Below are 12,628 nucleotides of genomic sequence, written 5' to 3'. Positions count from 1 at the left end.
CTACCGTTGTCTTCCCACTAATCAGCCTTTCTTCATCATGGGAGCAATCTGAAACTAATTGTGTGATTTTAGTAGAGAAGAAAGAATAGTAGGCCCTAGCCTCATACCAGCAATCTAGGCATAAGGCATTTCCCCTGTGGACTGGCACAGTGAGTAAAAATCATCAGAATGAGAATGTATTTTTGCTGGTAATTTTCCTCTGTATGTTTTCACAGAGATATAATGGAAAGGGGCTTGTTTAGGAAAGAACTCAGATATTCAATGCTTCCCTTTAAAAATCTTTCTTACCCTTCTCTAGCATCGTAGTTTCAAAATAATTGACTATCATGTACTCCAGTCTTCTAGTAATTGAATTATCATCTTTCCTCCTTGTTATCTGCACCTTGCTCTATATCCTGGTCACATGAATGGATCTGGGGCCTTGATCCTGATACTCCTTTATTAATGCAGGTCACTTATGTCCTTTGTGCCAAAGTGAATGACCCTTTAACCAAGTGACTGCTCTATCCCTGCTTATAAGACACCTTTGATCTCAGACTTGAGGGTCCATGGGACGGGACCAGCCAGTTCATTTTGTAGACTTATCTCTTATCCTAGGATCCACCATTGGACTCATATTTAAGTCTCAGATAACTAAAACCTAGTCTTGCCCCTGTAAGGTGGCACACACCTCTACCTGACCCTTCCTGGATTCCTTTATCTGTTTTTGTTTTTGGTTTTTTTCTGCTTAGTTTGTGCACTGTGTACCCCATTTCTGTGGAAAATCACAGTGGAAGAATCAAGTCTTTGGAGCCAAACAGAATGGAAGTTCTAGTCCATTTATACCATTTTAATGTTGAGTTTTATTAAACATCTCTTACCAGAATTCTCTTTATCTCTAAAAACTGAGTCAATAACCATAACCTTATTTGGTGGCTTTTAAACATTAAATTAGCTAATGTGCATATACAAAGTGAATATAAATACCAGCCTTTAATCTGTCTTTGGAGTCACCTCCTTCTCTTGCTTCCTCCCTCTTTCTCCACCTGCCTTCCTTTCCTCCAACAAAAATTACTGAGAGCAAGGCCCTGTGCCATAAAACAAGAACACAGTTCTCAAATAACTCAGTCTATATTAGAGACAGAAACACACATCAGTACCTTTAGTAACTGCTACTAAGTAGTAATAACTTCTTAGTAAAGGCCATAAAAGAGAAGGAGGCCATGACCAGCAAGGCTGAATTCTCTCACCACCAGATAGGCAGCATCTCCTCTCCAACAGACAAGACTCCACTTAGAGTCTGCTGCTGAGTGTCCCCTCAAGCAAATATTTGATTATTCATAAATTATGTATTAGTATCACAGAAGAGACTGCTCAATTTCTCACCCTAACAAATATTGTCTCATCTCCTGTGTCCTCTAAACATTAATGACTAAATTTTTTTATTCTGCCTACCATATATGTAACCCTTTATGACATGCTTATTGGTTTTAGCCAATGAACATGCTTCACTACGCTCCTCAGACCAACGAAGATCTCTTTACAGGCTACAAAGGTGACTTTTCTATGAGCGATATCTTATAACCTGAGCTGTTTGGAAAGGAAGAACAATATATACGTGTGAATGTCAAATTATCTTTTAAATACTTTTATTTTCAGGCTCTTCAGAGATGTGATTAAGAGAAGTTGATCTATCCCTTACATTCCTTTATATAAGAAAAGCAACATGCAATGCGACTTGATCTTTGATCAAAATATGAAGTTCCCTGAGGTGCAGTGGCTCCCCACCTGTAATCCCAGCACTTTGGGAGGCTGAGGTGGGTGGATCACTTGAGCCCAGGAATTCAAGATCAGCCTGGGCAACATAGTAAAACTCCATCTCTGCAAAAACTACAAAAATTAGTTAGGCGTGGTGGGCATGCCTGTGGTCCCAGCTACTTGGGAGGCTGAGGTGGGAGGATCATTTGAACCCAGGAGATCAAGACTGCAGTGAGCCAACTGTGCCACATACACGCGCGAGCGCACACACACACACACGCAAACACACACACAAGTTCCTTTCAACATGGGCAACAGCAAGAGAGTTAACAACTTATGAACAAAGCTAGTCTGGAAAATTGAGGGGAAACTGCTCCCCTTTTTTTCCTCAGTAGCAGAGTTGATTTCCAGTTTTAGCTGGAGAGTTGTTTCATTTTTCAATTTAATCACCTTAAAAATGCAGTTGGTGGTAGTGATTAAGGCATATTCAAAAGAGAGGGCATGAGTTTGTTATTGCGCTCCAGAATGGAAGCTCCTCACCAAATCCCAATCCAGATGTCAAGACCATCAGGTTACTTACCCTTCCCCAGCATTTCTTCCTGGAATAAATGAGCTTCCTTAGCTCTCCTGGCTTATGGTTCAGAGGTTCCTTTACACCATTTTCTCAGACAACAGGCAGATGATGATGTGATCTATGGATGCGATTGGTGTTTAAATTTTTCTTTTTTTTTTCCATTTTTTTCTTTTTATTATTATTATTATTATTATTATTTTTATTATACTTTAAGTTTTAGGGTGTTTAAATTTTTCTTAGAGGTAAAGTGCTTTCAATTCTTTGTGGAAAGATCTGACTTTAGGGGAAAGATTGTTAGAATCGCTTGTGGTTAATAGAGTACTTCCTAGTCAAGGTTACAGGGTGAGGGGAAAGCTTGATTTACTTAGGAAAGTCAGTAAGTTTTGGATGTGATTTTGCCAAATAGTAATAATTTCAACAAGTGCCTTCATAGAAAACACAGCATTTGGCTCCCATGGTAGCTTGGTGAGGTAGTTAGAGCAAGAATTATCATTCCAATTGAGACAACTGGGCTTCCCCAGGGAGGAAGTACTTTTCTCAGTGTCTCCTAGGTAGCATGTCACGTAAGGATCCAAAATTACCTGTACTAACTTTGAATGTTCTGCTTTTCTTTAAAACCCTATTACTTCCTCAGCTAAAGTAGGCATGTCTGTGCAGTCCGTCTTTACAACATAGCCATCACATAATCTAAATTCAACTTTAGTTTCTATTCCTTGATTTATCCTTTCCAAAATTAATTTATATGTTTATGAAGTAGCAAAATTAGCTTTGGCAAAAAAAGTACATTTGAGAAAAAATGTACAAACCACTAAGGAAATACTCTAATTTAGTACTATCTTTACATTAAGTGGTACTCCAGGTTCCTGGGATAGCTCTATTATAGAGAAAGCACCCACTGAAAGGTTGTTCTGTGGTGTGATGCAGGGAAAACACCATAAATCTATCTGGGTATTATGCCTGGAGAGAGAATTAGGAGTCAATGCTAGATGATGTAGGAAGAGAAGCACGAAGGAAGTGAGGAATGGCAGTCGTCTATCGTGATATCTGTATTCAAAATAGTATTTAAACAATTAATAGCAATTTTGTGAATCAAAGAATTAAGTTGCATGCATTACCTTAAGCAAAAATGGCTACTAATGAGAACTGGGAAGATTAGTGGCAAAGAGGCCCGTTAGTGGTACAGGCTGCTTCCTGGGAAATAAGTCACTCAAAATGACTTATTATGTAGCTCTAGTGTATAATATTAAGTAGAGGTTCTAAGACAGTATGGTCAGAAGGATCTGAGCAATTTGTCAAAATTTCAATTTATTGTGCCTTCCTCCCAGGGTTTCTGATTCAATTGGTGGGACCCAGGGATCTGCATACTAATTTTCTGGGCTGTTCTGTTAGAAGTGGTCTAAAGACCATACTTCCAGAATTTCTAGTACCTAGAATAGTCAAATTCACAGGGACAGAAAGCAAAATGTGGTTGCCAAGGGCTGGAAGAGGAAGGAATGTGAAATTCATGTGTAAGGGGTGCAGAGTTTCAGTCTAGGAAGATGAAATAGTTCTGAAAGTAGATGCTAGTAATGGGTGCATGACAATGTGAATATACTTAATGCTACTGAAATACATATATATATATATGTATATATATATGTATATATATATGTATATATAACCAAAAATACTCCAAGAATTTCTCACACAACAGGAGGCCATTCTTTAAAAATATTGGTGTGTGTTTGCTTTCATAATAAGTGTTGATAAAGAGAATAGGTACCTTCAATTTAAAATATCATAATTTGTGGTCAATTATGGATTAATATTGTATGATGGTCATCATTTCTTTATGACAAAGTGAAAATAATGGACTAAATAAAAAGATTTATAATACTTCATTTTTGCTTCATTAAGAGAACATAGATTTATTATATATCCATAGTCTGACCAAATTAATGGGAATTTAGAGCTACTCAGTCTGCATTCTAATGATTACCCTTCCAAATGCTTCTCTAAAATAGATTTATCAGACTTTGCCTTACCTTGTTTTTGTGACAAAAATATGTAGTGATACTCATGCTTTTTTCAGGACAGGGTGTGGGCCAATGTGGGGAAGAGCCTGAACTGCATTATTGCTATGGTGGACAAACTGATTGAAAGAGATGGTGGCAGTGAAGGCAGTGGCGGCAACAATGATGGAGAAAAGGAACCTTCATTAACAGATGCCATTCCCTCTCACCCAAGAGGTAAGAAATCATTTTTTTCCCAATCATTTACTGAGTAAACCAAATGAGAAACTCGTGAAAAAAAATGATATAGAAGAAGAGGAGTCAATAGTATCTTTGATGAAAGTGCTGATAGCATGCTTTTCCACTGCTCTGGCTTGGATGATGGAAGGCTATTTATCAAATTGCATCTCAGTTGTGTTTTCGGAACTACTAGCAATGTCCTTTTTTTTTTCTTATCTTACCACATAAAAACCTTGAAAAAAGAACAGTGTTTTAAGGCTCTGACATAGTTTAACCTACCTTTACACATTCCTCCAAAATTTTATTAGAAAGATAAATAAGCATCTGCACTTAACTCTTAGAAACATAGGGGCATATCAAGGACACAGGATCTCACAGTGGTTTCTTAACAGAATGTAATCAGATAGGATGATTTTTGCATTTTATTCTGAGAAATATTTGTGTAAATTATCTCCAAAACATATGGGAAGATTTGATTGTAAGGAATATGTTAGCATATTGCTCTAAAAAAATATATGACAAGTCTAGATTTTTGTGAAACCATGCACACATGTGTATACATGTGAGTGCATGTGTTTTTCTGTGGAGAGATAGGTGGGTAGGTAGGTAGATAGGAAGGAAGATACTTTCAAATGTACACCTTATTACAAGGTTGGCTAGAAAATACAAACAAAATTTTAACTACAGATGTGTCCCTGTAAATGGCTTTGAAATTTTCTTTTTGTTGATTTGATTAATGTTTGATTAATATTGACACAAAAACCAAGGCAAATGTCTACATCTCTTTACGGCAGTAGGAACTGCTGTTAGGGTTGAGTCAGACTTTTTTGCTGGGTACTTTAAGTGTTTGGAGAGAATAAGCAATACTACCCTACTCTCTTCTGCTGAAATCTGTTCTTTCTTTTACTTTAAAAAAAAAAAGAGTCATAAGAAAATACAAACATTTATAAAATTAGATTTATGTTTCCTCAATTTGTTTTCCTAATTTTTCATTACTCACATTTTTGTCAGGAGTTTAATTATATAAAACACCAATCTTTCATCACTTGATTAACAGTAGAACCATTTCTAAATTATATTTGTAAGCTATGGCTTTCTAAAGTATTCTTGTTGTAGATGGTCCCTCTTCCTCTGTCATACATTCATATAGGCAAAACATTTATGCTAATGTTCTTTATGTTCACACTTACTTGATCTAACTGTATGTAGGGATTTTCTTTTTTAACAATACCAGTTTTTATTAGTTAATGAATCTTGTCTAGCTTCATAACTTTACATGAATCAAAATGAAAGCTTGTCATAGCTATGTCATGAAGAAATAGCATACTTCAATTTTCTTTAATTGAACAAATATTGATTATCAAGCATGGGCCAGACACTGCTGTCCTCTAGAAAATGAGGTAAGAAGAATTCATTTTAGTGACTATGTCCATTGATAGATTTTTTCAAGGCATATTATTTTTTAGCAGAAATAAGATAAGGGACACTGGATTTTGTTATATTTTTTGTTTAATGTTGCCAAAACTTCTCACTGAAGACAATAACATTCCAAAATATTTGAAATTATACAGTGTGTGTGTGTGTGTGTGTGTGTGTGTATCTTGTATTTCATCAGAAGACTGCATCTGGGCATTCAAAATGCATTTTAAAAGGTAAAATATTTGGCAGATAAATCAGCCGTAAGATTAGATGAATCATTTTTATTTGAATATGAGACATTGTGTACATATAGCCTAAAACCAAGTAGAAGTTGCTGCAGAAGTAGAATTCACAGCTAGATCAATGTTGTGGATGGTTAGAGTCAAACTACAACATATTGCCCTCTAATTTATTTTCTTATTTTATTATCTATGTTTATTTCACTCATCACCAATTCTTTCTTGTGTTAGAATTTTTTTAAGAGAAGTCACTATTTAAATGTGTGAAATATGTTACTTTTGTCTGAATATTTCCTCATAACCATTCTCCAGAATGCATATTATAATGACTGTAAACGAATTCATCAAAATAGAAGCCATTATTTTAGATTTTTAAGTACTATCATAGTGCTGTAATTAACATATAAGCATCTTTGATTCTCTAAGTCTTTAACTAAATTTTATTTCCCCATAAGTTAGATTGTCAGAACTGGAATTATTTTGTAAGGAAGAGTTGCCCCCTCTCTCCTATGTATTTATTTATCCATTTTTTATATCAATGTGGACTCATGAATACTTATTTTATTTTTAACTTAAATTTTAATTATATTTGACACATAATAATTGTACATTTTTATGGGGTTCACCGTGATGTCTCAATGCATGTGTATGTGTGGGTGAATGGAAAGCTTCTCCTTTTGCCCTCTGAAAAGTTATTGAAAAATTAACTCATAAAAAGGCAGATTCATAAGAGAAAAGGAATATAAATTTATTGCTATCATGTGTAAAGGGAGAATCACACTGTGATTACCTAATATCTCAATGGGGTACAGATGCTTATATACCCCACATTTTAGGGGAAAGGGTGAGGAGAGGTAGTGTGGATGATTTTAGGAAGATAGTAAATAGTTTTTAGGATAATTTAATGGGCTTGAAGAACATACAGTTGTCTGTTGGGCCTGTTGGTTTGTGACAAAAATATGTCCAGGTTTGTTGACGACTTTTGTCTTCCTCCTGGGATATGGGTTCAGTTAGCAAAAAAACAAGGAATGGATCACAGGTAATTGTTTTTTGGTTTTTTGCTTGTTTGTTTTTGAAGCTCTGGAGTTTAGGCAGTTAAGGAAACTTCAGCCTGTGCTTTTGAAGAGGTAGAAGATTGAGAGACATGGGGCCGAGGCAGAGAAGAAACAACTCTTCTCCTTCATAGGTCTGCCCTGTCTTTATATGGATAGGGAAAAGTCTGTTCTAGCATCTGTTGATCTCTAAGGGCCTGTAATTCAAAATATTCATTATATCAGGGAGCCATATTTTGGGGTAAAACTCCATGTGGTGCTTTATTCACATAATGACAACATCAGAGTAATTACCATATTCATCACTTTAAACGTTTATCATTCCTTGTGGTGACAACATTCAAAATCTTTTCTTCCTTGTTTGAATACTTATTTTATTATTTGGTTAAGAATCCAATACTAATATTAATTTTGGACTCAAGTTGTTCTCTCTTATTCAGATTGATTTCTGTGTCCTTCTGATGACATCCTCCCATATGTTGTTTACTCCCTTACTTTCTTATTTCCCTTACTCATTTTCTTACTTGTTTTTACTCACTGACTTCCTCTTTGGCACCATAAGAAGCTCTAGGCTCATCTTATATTTTCCCTACCCCAGCTCCAGGTTCAGCCAATTTCTAAAGAAACCTGGTTTCATTTTATTGGAGAACAGCATTTAGAAATCAACATCTGGATGGATAGAAACATTTTCATGGTTCTCTATAACAAAAGACACTCTAACTAACAGGATCTAAAAGCACCCTTCTGATTACAATCTTTTCAGCCTTAAATATTTTCACTTATTTCATGCCACTTTGGGTGAAAATATCATATTGTAATTTCTTGTTTCTGTGAAGTTTGACATTGTATAACATGTTACTATATTCCAAAATATTATTTTTGATAATAAAATGTATTTCTTCAATAGTCAGAAATTTATCCCAGCCCAAGCCATTTTGCTCCTTTCTTTTTTACAATTAATTAGTGAATTGATTAGGCGAGCAATTTGAGACATATAGTATTTATTACAATGTATGATATGATAAATACTGATAAGCATTTGTTGCAGCATCATTTGTTAGTGATGTTATTCTTCATGTTGTATTACTTCTGGTTTTTTGTTTATTAGATTCTGTATCTATTTTAAATCAAATTCTGGAATTTTGTTTTATTTCATAGGGTTTTGATTATTGTGATTTATGTTGGGATACATTTCTAAATTTGGAGTAAATCAATCCTATGACAGTTTTTCTTTTTCATCACACTCCTTTATTTTTACATTGTAGCTATAATTTGTGTTTGTTTTGCTGCTGTATACTTAACATGGCTAAACAGATGGTCATCTGGGTTGTGCTACTTTTATCCACTTTCTTATGTTGTTCTTTAACCTACAGCTATTTCTCTTTTCAAGTTGCAAATTTTCCTTTTAGTAATATTTTAAATCTGTAGTTTTGAAGGTTTTCTGTTTGTTTGAGAACCAAGGTTTTACAGTATATCTTTGGCTTGCGTTATAAATTTCTTTTTAGGGTAAATGCAGATAGTGCTGAGAGACATAAAACTTTCTGTGCTGTTCTGAAGAGAAATAATAGAATAACTATTCCAAAGTTCTACAGTTTATGTATATTTATGTGGTTTCCTAATGAATGAAGATTGTCCTTTTATTTGTAGTACACTCAAACACCTTTCTGAGCATCTGCTGTCTGTGTAGCACTACATGCCTTCAGTTTCATAAACTGCTGACTCAAAGATAAAATCAGTGAATATTAGAACCTTAGATTTTGATGTCATCTTAAAGATTATGTAATTAAACCTCCTAAAATATGTTAAGAAGCTTATCTACAATATCTCTGCCAATTTTCAACTAGCCTATGAGGTACATCTTCAGTTATAGAAAACTCTTTTTATCTTCTAGAGCAACATACTCCAGACCTTGATCCTAATATGTTTTCTTTCATTGTACTCACTGGTCCAGATATAATCCTTTGCAATAAAAAACAAATTTACTTTTCTTTCTTTACATTAAGCCTAAGGTGTATCTGAAAGCAACCCTCATGTCCCTTTTGAATTGTCACCTTTTCAATCATTTTTCAAAGGAATAGCTTCAAGCATATCCAAGAGTTTGCATTTCTCTGAACATCTTCTAGTTTGTCTCAGCAGTCTGCAGAATTAAGCACAGCGATACAAATACAGTTAATAGCTGCAGAGTAACCCAGGAGGACCACCTCCCTACTTTTAGGTACTATTCTAATATAATGATATCTAAGCTGGCATTCACTGTTTTGACACTCACATTTTACAACTAATTCTATTGATATCCATAAACCTTGCTAAATTTGACCTATCCTTCAGGCTTCTAAAGATTCAAGCAACATTTAAGCACCACTATATACTAGACATTATGAAATATTGGGGGCATGAGAAGATTAAAACAGTCTATCCCAATTTTACTGAAGAGATGGATGTCTAAACCCATGACTGGCTAGTATAAAATGCCTTTGAGTACACTCTAATAAATACCTGTTTCTTTCATCCTTCATATCTACTGACCTACTCAGGATGATTTTATTCACATTATATATGCATTTTCTGTCCATTCCTAGAAGTAACAGATAAAAATGATTAGAAAACAGAGCTACATAGAGATTCTTAAGGCACATCACTAAAAAGAACAGTATGCATTCAAATACGCTGGTTAATCACTACCCTTTGGGGATGTGTGTTCAACCAGCTCTATGTTCACCCATTCATATCATTGCATGGCCTATATTTCTCCATCTTTCACAAGTATGTCATGAAATGCCCTGTAAAAGGCCAAATATCCTATGCCATTGAATTATTTTTCCTAATCTATCCAGCTGTAAATCCTGTCAAAGATAAAGTTCCTCTGAAATTATTTTCACTAATGAGGCCACATAGGCTTTGAGTCATCACTGCTTCTTTCAAAGGCAGTAAACCTCCATGTAGATCATCGAATTAGTCCACATATCATTGCTTAGAATTTATTTCTAGTTTCTTGGTACTCATGTCCTTTTTTGCTTGAAAGTTTCTTTTTAACTTGTAAGGCACATTCCACATTTCCTCCTGGGATCTGATAATTCACTATATTTACCTTATATTTTACTTTATCTCTGTCTGCCTTCAGTTAACACAATCATCTGGGCCAGTTGCTGTGGCTCACACTTGTAATCCGAGCACTTTGGAAGCCCAGGTGGGTGGATCACTGGAAGCCAAGAGTTTGAGACCAACCTGGGCAGCATGGTGAGAGCCCATCTGTATACAAAAAGTAAACAAGCAAACAAACCGACAAACGCACAGCTGTCTGCTGGTAACTACTAGAGGTTTGCCAGTGATTTGTCACCAGTTATCAATGTCTTGCTGGTGCCAAGGATTTTTCACCCTAAAAGTGCACCCCAACCTTCAACTAGGAACACATATAAGGCTGTAGTGAAATGCTCCTCTTTCCCATCTTTTGTCTTTGGTTCCCTAGATTAGCTATCTATCTAATACACTTAAAATAATTAAAGACTGGGCTGGGCAGGGTGGCTCACGGCTGTAATCCCAGCACTTTGGGAGGCTGAGGCATGTGGATCACTTGAGATCAGGAGTTCAAGACCAGCCTGGCCAACATGGGGAAACCCCATCTCTATTAAAAATACAAAAATTAACTGAACATGGTAGCACGTGCCTGTAGTCCCAGCTACTCGGGAGGCTGAGGCTAGAGAATCACTTGAACCTGGGAGGTGGAGGTTGCAGTGAGCTGAGATTGTACCATTGCACTCCAGGCTGGGTGACAGTGAGACTCTATCTCTAAAATAATAATAATAATAATTAAAGACTAGAACAACTCACAAATTAATGCAATTATATATAAAATAGTTCAGGCATTAAGCCTCATGGAAAGACACTAAATTTTTGTTGGTTGGAAAAGAAAGAAGAAAATTCTTTCATTCATTCCATATTTGTTGAGTACTTACCCTGTTCCAGTCACTGTATCCAGGAACACGTTCAGTCATGGCCCTGTCCTTACAGTCTAGTACATGAGTAAGTTCTATTTGAAGGGATATACCTAGTGAGAGATCTTCCAAAGGCATCACTTACAAGATAAAAGACTTAGGAAAGGAAGTAAACATTTGGGAGGCATTAGCAGATAGATTAAACTGGATAAAATGTAAAGAGAAAGAAGAAAAGATGAGCAAAATCTTTATTGGCCTTGAGGCATGAGGATTACTCTCAGATGAGGTGTCAGAAGTATCAAGGAATGAAAATCAAATGCAGTTTGGAGACCAAACGAGGTATCAAAGGAGGGGTAATAATCACATTAATAGCTGACACTTAGTACACTCACATTTATGTGACAAGTACTTTGATGAACTTTTACATTCTTTCCTCTCTTCCTTTTCACAACAAGCCTGTAGGGGAGTTTCTGGTTCTATCCCCATTTCATAGATGAAGGGGTTAAGTAATTTGTCTAAGATCACAGAGCTAGTGGGCATCCAAGCAAGGATTCAAATTCAAGCATGGTGATCTCTATCTGAGATCCTCAGAATATCTGTTGGAAAAAGGAATGATTATTTTTTTTTAATTTTATTATTATTATACTCTAAGTTTTAGGGTACGTGTGCACAACGTGGAGGTTAGTTACATATGTATACATGTGCCACGCTGGTGTGCTGCACCCATTAACTCGTCATTTAGCATTAGGTATATCTCCTAATGCTATCCCTCCCCCCTCCCCCTACCCCACAACAGTCCCCAGAGTGTGATGTTCCTCTTCCCGTGTCCATGTGTTCTCATTGTTCAATTCCCACCTGTGAGTGAGAACATGCAGTGTTTGGTTTTTTGTCCTTGCGATAGTTTACTGAGAATGATGATTTCCAATTTCATCCATGTCCCTACAAAGGACATGAACTCATCCTTTTTTATGGCTGCATAGTATTCCATGGTGTATATGTGCCACATTTTCTTAATCCAGTCTATCATTGTTGGACATTTGGGTTGGTTCCAAGTCTTTGCTATTGTGAATAGTGTTGCAATAAACATACGTGTGCATGTGTCTTTATACCAGCATGATTTATAGTCCTTTGGGTATATACCCAGTAATGGGATGGCTGGGTCAAATGGTATTTCTAGTTCTAGATCCCTGAGGAATCACCACACTGACTTCCACAATGGTTGAACTAGTTTACAGTCCCACCAACAGTGTAAAAGTGTTCCTATTTCTCCACATCCTCTCCAGCACCTGTTGTTTCCTGACTTTTTAATGACCACCATTCTAACTGGTGTGAGATGGTATCTCATTGTGGTTTTGATTTGCATTTCTCTAATGGCCAGTGATGGTGAGCATTTTTTCATGTGTTTTTTGGCTGCATAAATGTCTTCTTTTGAGAAGTGTCTGTT

The 12,628-nt window shown here is 36.0% G+C and overlaps 1 protein-coding gene across 23 annotated transcripts in view; it reads left to right on the top strand.

Moving 5' to 3' along the window:
• INPP4B (inositol polyphosphate-4-phosphatase type II B) overlaps positions 1–12,628 on the top strand; it is an 811,274-nt gene that overhangs the window by 686,387 nt on the left and 112,259 nt on the right. For all 23 annotated transcript variants that reach the window (XM_001142120.7, XM_024356306.3, XM_054683404.2 and 20 more), the window contains one exon: positions 4,383–4,539. In XM_001142120.7, the coding sequence (XP_001142120.2) occupies positions 4,383–4,539 (157 nt within the window). The remainder of the gene's footprint in view (positions 1–4,382; positions 4,540–12,628) is intronic.

Source organism: Pan troglodytes, chromosome 3 (assembly GCF_028858775.2).
Source record: "Pan troglodytes isolate AG18354 chromosome 3, NHGRI_mPanTro3-v2.0_pri, whole genome shotgun sequence".
NCBI classification, from domain to species: Eukaryota; Metazoa; Chordata; class Mammalia; order Primates; family Hominidae; genus Pan; species Pan troglodytes.
The sequence above is the reverse complement of the archived record's forward strand: the minus strand, read 5'-3'. Positions and strand labels throughout refer to the sequence as shown.